Here is a 10,315-nt window from a genome sequence, read left to right as displayed (position 1 = left end):
ATCTTCAAGTTGAATGGCTTTTGTGATTATGTGATGCCACGAATTGCTTGTTCCCCTTGGAATCTGCAACTTTTTTGTAATGGTATTTTTAGCAATAAAAGGGAGCGCCAAAGGACGGAGTTCTAACGAGAGAAGAGAGAGAGGATGGTAGGCTCTACAATTAAGGTATTTGTATGTGAGAGAGATAAAATTCAGATAGAGAGAGATGATGGTAAATGTAGGCTCTACGATTGGGGTATTAAAGAAAGACGATGGGAAGCGTGGAATGTACAAGAGAGAGAGTTTTGAGAAAGAAACGGGATACGTTAAGGGGTTAAGGAGGTATTAGTTTTCAAATGAAAATGAGTCATTCTTTAAATTATTTAGAACAAAAATATATAGTCAAAGGGATCCAAGGGGTTGAAAGATAAAAAATATTGAGACTTTATGCAGCAATAAATAATATAAATCCTTGGGTCTCTTAAGAAATAGGTGGTAAAAATAGGGTATGGAGATATTACCAAAAAAAAAAAAATACAGTCTTGCAAAATGGTTAAGCAAGCTACTAGAATTCAAAAGTAACATATGGTTTTGTATTCCAAATTGGATTGAGCATTAGAGATCTGTTGAGAGCCCCTTGTTATAGCCAAGCCATTTGCAATGACATTAGCCCCGCACCAAGTATGATAAAAAGAGATATTTTGTGTGGCACTGATAAAAGAGCTATCTCTTCAAAAATCTTATCCTGACGGTCAGTGGTGCTCCCAAAATCTGCTCGACAATTAAAAGGGGGCCCTAGTTTCTATTGATAATTTATCAGCTCATCAACACATATAATATCTTGCATATCAGGATCAGGGACTAACTCCCTACACACTTATTAAATCCATTCATAATTGCGTCATTTGTTTGCATATCCTTGTCAATATAAAAAAAAAGCTAGGTTCAAATAAAAACCAACTGCATGCAATGGCCGATGTAGCTGTCTATCCCACTTCTCATCAATAATCTCCCAAACATGTTTGTAGCAGGTTTCTTCATCATTGAAATTTTGGGCTATCTCTCTTTTGCATTTCTTCATAGCATCATATATGTAACCCATAGAAAGCTTGTCACTATCAACCATGCGAAGGACTTTGACAAAAAGAAAAAATATCTTAAGAGCACCCTTTCCCTCTCTAAAAGCCTTAGAAAGTATAATATCTCTCACCTTCTTCCCAACCTGATCATTAGACCACTTGCATGCTCTCCACTCATCTGAGATAAACATTTGCCTCAACTGCACTCTCTCTTGAAACCTTGTAAGAGGGCACAAGCCTCAAGTTGGCAATGTCTATGGGCCTTGAGAAGATTAAGATTGAGGTCCCTCCATGTCCCAAAGTATTCCTCTCACAACTGCCCTACAAAGTTGAATTTTGATGGTGCCTTTTTCTAGTGGTTACCTGCAAGAGGACCTAGTTGAATGTTCTATCAGATCTGGCTATAGTGCTCTCCCAGTTCCATATGAAGTCCGAGGTTGTGTTAAGTCTTGAACCCTAAACGCTGTCTCACCCATTCAACTACCACTGTTTCGATGTTCTCCATAACTTTAGGATGGATCTCTCCTTACCTTGAAAGATCCTTAGTTACATTCCAGCCAAACATTCCATAACAAAGTAAAATTGATGCCCTCCAAAGTATTACCGTGCCTTTGGTAGTGGACGTGAGACAAAAGTGTTTTTCCAAGTTGAAAATGTGTATTTTAATATTGATTTATTACTAGCTTGGCCCAACATCACTTCCGACTTAATCATGTCTTTGAATCACCAGACCAAGAAAACAACCATGAACTGCGCCATCTTCAATAATGAACCTGCAACCCACAACTTTATGTAGTCATACTAAGCATCATCACTTATATGTAAATGGAGAAGCTTTAATGAATGAAGGTGCTTCTTGAATTCCACCAAATCCTTCAAGGCACACTCAACGCAAAAGGACAGCCTCCCAAAGGAATAATGTGACGAACCATTCGACAACTCCATGCTGCATATTAGATACCAAAGAATAAGAATCATCTGCCACCAGCATATGTTGGTCAAACACACAAGAAACCTGCAAACCAAGTGATGAACACATCCCCTCTCCCATGCAACACTCCACTCTGATATTTTTACGCACAGAAAAGTATCTAAAAGTATTCCCCTGTACCAATTATTCTGTGATGCAGACCACATCTAACCCACAACCATTCACTGTACAGGCCATTGAACCAACCACTTGCCGTACAAATTAGCATAATTTAAAAAAATGGCATGTGAGGCACATGTTCATAAATGTGTCCATATTCTAAAGTTGGATGTATCCTTAAATTTTAGAAATAAAATTTTATTGGTGCTGTACAGTATTGCCACATTTGACTAATCGAACAAGCGCCGATCTTGGGCACTTTGAATCTAAATGTGTCTCATCAGTGTTGCTTCATTTTAGGTTTTTAGTTTCCAGTCATGCTTAACTTATAACTCAAGGATGTGGTTGACTTGTTTTTCCCTTGGATCTAAATTCATTACAGCACCCGAAGTCACCAAAACTGGGAAGCCTTGGACTCATCTTTACATTCCAGAAACCTGATCCTTCACCAACATTATGACACCAGCTGATCAATTCCCTATTGTCCATTTTCGGACCATCATATTTACATTACAATATTCCATACAACCTTTATCTAAATGAGAATTCCCGAATCTCAGGGCAGTCTTAAGCTAAAAATAAAATTGAGGCAATCAGTCTTGCCCAAGAATTGCAATGTGAAGCAATCTGATGGAGAGAAGGGTCCCACAGGTAGGATTATGGTCACTGTCGAAAGCTAAATCTATCAAACCTGTATGAGCTGTTCAGTATTTGATCACATCCAGATCAACCCCCAAGCACAATGGACCAGATTGGCTTCTAGAGTTACCACCAAAGATAAGTTTAAAGGTGACATCAGACCAATAACACAAGTTTTGCTGTCGATCTCACGATGCAGCCATGCATCACTTAAGACAATGGCATTTAAAGAATGCAATGTAAAGTTTCCTCAATAGGACTAAAATCAACCAAATCCTTTCAGAATCCCTTGGAAGAGTGGGTTTTTTTTTTTTTCCTCCTCTCCCCTCAAACTTGCCATATCATACATATGCTTGTTAACCAGAGATTAGAACCTCCCAGATCGCATCAAGCATAGACCCAATGCTGCATTTTCAGCAGTAGGTTTGGGAAAACATATGTACTCACGATTTCTTGTATAACTGACATTTTCTTGGGATAGAATATGCTGCCACTTTTATTTTGACTGTTCACAATTAGAGAATTGAAAGTGAACAATCCAATCATTAAAGTGCATACATGAATCATAAAAAATATGCTTAAATACACTTGAACAGCATGTCCGCACTCGGTATTAATTACTCCCGTGGCGATTCCAAGGTGATCCCCAATTGTATCTGCCCCTTAACATGCTCAATCTACCTTAACATGCTCAATCTACCACTATAATTCCCTTGCATTGATTAGTTCTCCAAAAACATTGGCCACACTGGCTCCCAATTAGCTGAGTCTTTGGCATTGCTCACCGGCCTTAAGATCCTTAACCCATCTTGGCCTCAACCACTTATAGTGGAAAACATTATCACCTGGGCTGCTGGCTCTGGGCCGCTCCCGTGGTATCTGGCTTTGATTTTTGATGAAATTACTCACATTTGCAGGGATATGGATGTCTCATGGAGGCATATTTGGCGGGAATGCAGGAATCCAAAGCGCTGGCAGACCAACTGGCTAAAGATGGAGAGCCAACCAATAGCTCGGGACCGTGATTGTCTGCTTTTTTGGTTTTCCTTTTTTTATTTTACTTTTCTTCATTGTAAGGGGTAGGTGTTATGGCCCACTTTTGGTTTTCAGTTGCCCATTTCCGTCGGGTTTTGGTACTATGCCCGAACATTTGTTTGTATAGGACTGCTCTTCCGGGGTAGTCTTTTCTTTATGGCATGAAACCCGGGCTGTGGGTCTCCTCTGCAACACTCTTCCACTTACTATACTCTCTTTAATACAACCGTTTAACAGCATCAAAAAAAATTCCCTTGCATTGATTAATGGTCCTTTTTAGACCATCTGAAACACAGAACCATAATGAAAATCCCACAAAAGAAGGGGGGTGTAGCTCCGCATTAAAGCGATGCATCTTCTGTTCCTAGGGACATGGAGCTATGACATATCGAAGATATGAAATACTACTATGAGGGAAGTGATTTACTCAAACCCAATAAATAACACACTGTAGGAGAGTAATTGCAATTAACCTTTCCCAAAAAATTTTTACAACATTCCCAATTCTACTAACAAAGCTCACACAACATAAAAAAGTTTAAGAAACTCCTATAAGGATATCCTACTCCTTCTATACCGAGCAGTATGAGTGAATGAATAATAAAAGGCCCAACTTTTTTCCCCAATAGAGTACAAAATAAACTCCCGAGATCACTCAGAAGGGAAACAACCGTGTCTCTCAGTGTGAGTAAAGGAAAAGATAAAATATTCATATGAGTTACATATACTATCTGTTGCAACCTGACTTGGTGAACTCTTCAACAGAGCATCTATACTCAGCAATAAGATCTCTGACCAAAAGATATAAAAAAATGAACAAGTTATTATTTATCGCAAAATCAATAAGCCCTAGAGAACCACAGCACAACTATACAAACCTTCGCTGGTTTAGCATCCTCTCATACTCCTCTAGTTTACACTTTTGGCCTTCTACTGTCTGAAAGAAGCAGCAGGTGCATCAGCAGTTTACGTGGGCATACCAATACAGATCACAAAAGAGTGACAAGTGTTCTTTTTGCCTCCAAACTTATGGAGTATACTAGTCTAAATTGTAACCCCAATACATTTATTGCCAATGGCATGGGATTTTAAAAGTTTCAGTGGTTTATTGTCTTTTTGTTAATTAAAAGAATGGGAGGAATTTCAAAGAAGCGAGTGTACTTAAGATACAAACACAATTTCATAGATATAGTAATACGTGCTGATAAAAGATTTAAAGAGCTAACCTATGTGTATGATCTTGAAGTATAATATGTGATGCAGTAGGAAAAACGCTTAAGAAACTGCACTACAGGATCAGTCAACAATTTTCTGGCATTGCAAATTTCACATCCAAGAGAGCAATAAAATCAAGAGTTTCAACATATCCCATTATCACCATATATTAAGACACTGCGCTACAGGATCAGTCAACAATTTACTGGCATTGCAAATTTCACATCCAAGAGAGCAATAAAGTCGAGAGTTTCGACATATCCCATTATCACCATATATTAACCCTTTCACATTCCTCTTATTTCCAAACATTACAGGTCACCTAGAGGCTCCAGCAGATAGGGCAATAATAGCTGGTTGGTAACACATGCCCAAGTAGAAGTTTAGATAGCTGCCAAGTAGCCATTTTTAACCTCATAAACTCTAATTCATGCAATATACCCGCATTTCATGTGGTAGGCCAAAAAAGGCAAGATGAGTTCACAACATCTCCACAAGTAATGCACATACGCATACACATATAATGTTAATACATAGAATTTGACATGTTTCAAAGCTAAACATTTATTGTCAGCTTAACAACTTACAAGGACAAAGTAAGTTTAGCAATATGCTTCTAAACAAAAGATATTTGTGATTCTTTGAAATGTGCTCTCCATATACAACACTAAATGAACAGTTCATACCATGGCTTTAGCATTTACAGATGCTGCTATGGAGTTTAGAAGTTGCTGGCACTTATCGAACTGGGTACTAAGCTCACTAACCTGTATGAAAATGGAAATGTCAATTATGAGATCATAGTGGGAAAATAAACTCAATAATTCTTAAAATATTACAAGAATTTATACAATTCAAAACAGTCAGCACAGAATCAAGTTCACTTACATGTTTGGTTCACACATTTTCACATGGAAAAAATCTCTCATGTGGTCAAGTGTGGGATATTTTTACATCAATTAGTTGCCAATTGGTGTGAAAAGATGAACTAAGAACAATTGATATGAAAATATTCCCACACTTGACCACATGAGAGAATTTTTTCATGTGAAAATGTTTTTGTGAACCAAATTTGACCATTATTGAGTTCTGAACAAGTTGCAATTTGGGCCCATTTGAAAATTTCTCCTGAACAATTTTAACTAAACAAGAGGTTTGATTTGCAAATATGAATTGATTCCCAACAGCAATTGGGCTTCCAAATGCAACTTTTGCAAAACCAACCAAGTTGTTTGGAAAAACATTCTCTCTCTCTCTCTCTCTCTCTCTCTCTCTCTCTCTCTCTCTCTCTCTCTCGTGCGCGCCCCACCACCTAGCCACCACTATTCCACCACCAACTCCGCCACCTAGCCACCCACTCCACCACCATCACCACTTAGCACCACCACAACTGCATAGCTGCGACTACCACCACTGCATACACACCACCACCTACTCGCCTCCACAGCACCAACATCACCACCACTCCACTAGCTTCACCGAAACAACCACCACCATCACACTACAATATGATAATTTATAAAAATTGCAACAATCAAACACCCATAAAGAGCAAATGCCAATTGACCAAATTGCCATTTGGTCAAATGTAAATCGAAAAGAAAAAAATACTATTGTCAAAATTTTGTTATCAAACAAACCGTCCCTTACTGATCAACAAAGGGAACAAAAAACGAAAGCACCCAAGTACAGTCGGAAGATGTGAAAGCTAACTTCCTTTGCATAATTAGTTTCACAGTAATTACTGAAACCCTTAAAGTTTAACATCTTTGTTCTTATTAACCTGTTAAAATTCGTTTAAGGAAGAATTTGAATTTCTTTCCATGAGAACTTTTTCCCGACAATTTTCCTAAAATCTCCATCTAACTCAATCTCTCATAAACTCTTTCTCCTTAAAAAATATCTTAGATTTTATATCTAAATCCAATAACAATATTATTAAAATTTCTCTAATGGTCTCTCTTTCTCACAATTCTCATATACGTGTTCCTAAAATCTCGCCCCTTGAAATTCTCTCTGACATAGTTGACAAAAAAAATAAAGCTATTTTTAAGAAACATTAGAATTGATAGTAATAACCCTTATTTAAAACCAAAGTAAAAATTATTGGTGAATTACAATTCAAACACTGCTGAGTTCCATAAGAAAAAATATAAATGATTTGAGACCAATTAGACTGCTAAGATTCCAAGTGGAAACCCAATGGAGTATGGACTTTTTTCTGGAATTGCATAATCGTACAAGGTACGAGTTTTAGGCACCGTTCAAGAAGAATGTGACGTAGCCATGGTTGATGCTCTGAAAGCACTAGACATGTAAGTGTGATACTAATTTATCCAATTAAGTGATTTGTTCTGTGAACATACCGCAGCAGCTGTATGTCACATTCTAGGGTTTCTTTGTTCTCTTTTGTGAGCCACTACTCCTTCTACCTTCCATTTTGATGGATTTACCATTATTTTTCTGCAACTCACAAGTTTTAGGATCTCACTCTGTATCCATTCCCCTACTCTACTATACCTTCATTAAACTTTTGTAGAAAATAGGAAACCATCCACTCATGATTACATTATTGTGGCTGTTCAATGCACAGGGCAGCGCAGTTGTCAATAACAAAAAATAAATAGAGACTTTCTAAGACACGATGAATATCCTCGACCAGCAAGAACTAATAAAAATTAAATAGTAAATAATAAAAAAGGTACTCAATCGTCTAAAATCTTCCCTTCTTATTCATACATTGTGCTATAAAGACTGCAAATAACTTGAAAAATCGAATAACAAAGAATAAAAGACAACAAAAAGCTGAAACTTATTACAAACCAGAGCATCAGAGTGTTGATCACGTGTTCCACCTTCTATTGCATCAGCTAAGTTTTCAATAATCTGAAACAAAGAAGATACGCACATCAAAACCCTATTGCCAATAGAGGGTCATTTATGAACTTTCAAAAAAGATCACAAAGACATGAAAAAAGTAACTTTAATTACAACAAAGAGGAAATAAAAGGAGGACGTAGAATCCTGCAACTAATTTCCATTCACATAAACAAAGCTAGGAGAGAAAAACCCTAATTTTCCCATGCCAAAAATCTCTAACTTCCAGTAAAAGAATTACAGGTAAAAGGTGGAACTGAGAAGGCAAGGAATGAAAGCGTTGTTGTTCATCGGTTTGAGAGGCGCTTGGCACCAAGTTCCATGACCCTCCTCGGCTTTGATGATCCATGGTGTGTTAGAGAGCAACCTCTATGATTTTGTTTAGATGCAGTCAATAAAAACGAACCTGCAAAGTAGTTGGTGCTCCTTACGACTATATACAAATCTATGGACGTAAGAGTGTATCATCATCGTACACTCCATTGATGGACGGATCAGGAAAAAACTTCGCGTCAGCAATTCAAATTCGAAGTTCGAACCTTAAATCCAAAGTTCCATAGAGGGAGGTAACTCTGCAAAATTCTCTGAGACTTTCTTTTTTTTTTATTTTGGTCTCACAAGTTCATTGTTTTCTTTCTTTATTCTTTATTTTGGTCTCACAAGTTCATTGTTTTCTTTCTTTATTCTTTATTTTGGTCTCACAAGTTCATTATTTGTTTGGTCTCACAAGTTCATTATTTATTGGAAGTTATTATTTGTTTGGTCTCACAAGTTCATTATTTATTGGAAGTTATTATTTGTTTGGTCTCACAAGTTCATTATTTATTGGAAGTTATTATTTGTTTGGTCTCACAAGTTCATTATTTATTGGAAGTTATGTAGAGAGATGCTTCAAATGCTTTTATAGCAAAAAGAAAATAGGCTTATTACAATATATTCACAACTAAAGCATATTAATCCAAAGTCCATCATGGTGTAATCAAGTGATATGTGATTCCAAGTCAAGAGTGGAGACATGTAAAAGATGTGGCTACTTAGGGATAGGTATATACTATAGAAAAATTATGAAATGCAATAAAGTTTTGAAAAGTGCATATATTATAATCACTTGCCTAAAGATTCCATATATCAAATACCAATATAATAATTTTTTTCAAAACAAAAATATCCAAAAACGTCACAAGCAAAAAAGTACGTATTCATCCATCATAATTATCCCTAAAATAAAACAATTAAATATCTCATAAAAAAATCAAAGGATTTTTTACAACTCGCAATAAAAATAAAAGATGTGAATAAATCAAAATAAAAATGGATACAATATTCAGAAAACATTTGGGAAAAATCTATTGAAACTCTTTCTAGGACCATCATAGAAGATAGTAGCCCTATAAAGCATGTTAGTCCCCCATTTGATCCACATCATAAATGAAAAGGCAAAATGCTATTAACAAAAGGAAAAGTATATAATGAGATCATTTAGTTTTGGTATAAAGTAATCACAATTATTTTTAATCATTGGATGTGAAATTAGATGGTTGCATTTATTCCATTGATCAAGCTCAAACTTCGAAAGAAATTTTTTCGAACTTTGTGACCCCTCCTAATTATCAAATTTCACATTGGATAGTTGTAAGTAATTGTGTCTTCCTTGTAACAATAGTAAATGATCTCATTGTATACAATCCCTTAACAAATACCAAAACATAGAAACAAATAGCCCCATTTATTGAAAAGTAGTAAAGCTATCAACAATGGAACCAAATGAATATTGGATAATTTACAACAATATATATAAAAAAAATTTATAGACCTAAAAGCTTACCTCATTATAGGCATCAATACCAACCTAAAAGTGGAAGAAACATATACTAAAAAGTTAATCCAAATATCATAGAAATAATTCATTAGAAAATTTTAAAATGATAGAAAAGAAAACTAAAGATGAAACGCATACCAAAACTACAGCTTAAATCTTGACGGGAAAGTTCATCTGGCATTAGAAAAAACCTTGTAATTGATGATCCAATCCTCAACAATCATGGATCTAAAAAAAAAAAAGATTATTGAGCCATAGAAGTATTGTATCATACAACATATTATTTGGATTGTTCATTTTCAAGTATGCATAGGACTGCCAATTATGGGTTTCTAGCAATGTTACCAATAATTGAGACGATGACGGGTTTGGTCCAGTAAAAGCCAGGTTGGCTACTAGTTGAATCGTTTGGACCTGATTTTAGATTAAAAAAAAGAAAAAAAGAAGATAGACTTGTTTAAAAATATAAAATGTTTTTTAAAAAAATTATATAAGTGTGAAGCTCTAAACAATCAAATTAGAGTGCACCTCAAAAATTTCACTAGAAGAGGTTGTGTTTGATGCCCAAATGTCCTCAAATTT

At 35.9% G+C, this 10,315-nt stretch overlaps 1 protein-coding gene across 1 annotated transcript; it reads right to left on the bottom strand.

The window, feature by feature from the left end:
- Positions 1-4,275: 4,275 nt before the first annotated feature.
- Positions 4,276-8,534, bottom strand: LOC18446437 (mediator of RNA polymerase II transcription subunit 9). The gene is made up of 5 exons (XM_011629579.3): positions 8,156-8,534; positions 7,861-7,923; positions 5,724-5,804; positions 4,701-4,759; positions 4,276-4,613 (listed from the first exon to the last, which is right to left on the bottom strand). Exons 1-5 carry the CDS (start codon positions 8,261-8,263, stop codon positions 4,550-4,552), a joined length of 375 nt encoding a protein of 124 aa, XP_011627881.1. The 5' UTR covers positions 8,264-8,534; the 3' UTR covers positions 4,276-4,549.
- Positions 8,535-10,315: the final 1,781 nt, after the last annotated feature.

This window comes from Amborella trichopoda, chromosome 13 (assembly GCF_054954075.1).
Source record: "Amborella trichopoda isolate Santa Cruz 75 chromosome 13, AtrichopodaSantaCruz75HAP2 v2.0, whole genome shotgun sequence".
NCBI lineage: Eukaryota > Viridiplantae > Streptophyta > Magnoliopsida > Amborellales > Amborellaceae > Amborella > Amborella trichopoda.
Note: the sequence above shows the minus strand (reverse complement) of the source record. Positions and strands in the feature narration are given on the sequence as shown.

Coding starts and splice junctions, on each gene's coding strand:
- LOC18446437 (XM_011629579.3), bottom strand. CDS start 8,263: ATGGATCATCAAAGCCGAGGAGGGTCATGGAACTTGGTGCCAAGCGCC. Junction 5,805..7,860: donor ATCAACACTCTGATGCTCTG/GTTTGTAATAAG, acceptor ATTTTCATACAG/GTTAGTGAGCTTAGTACCCA. Junction 4,760..5,723: donor CTGTAAATGCTAAAGCCATG/GTATGAACTGTT, acceptor TGCTTCTTTCAG/ACAGTAGAAGGCCAAAAGTG.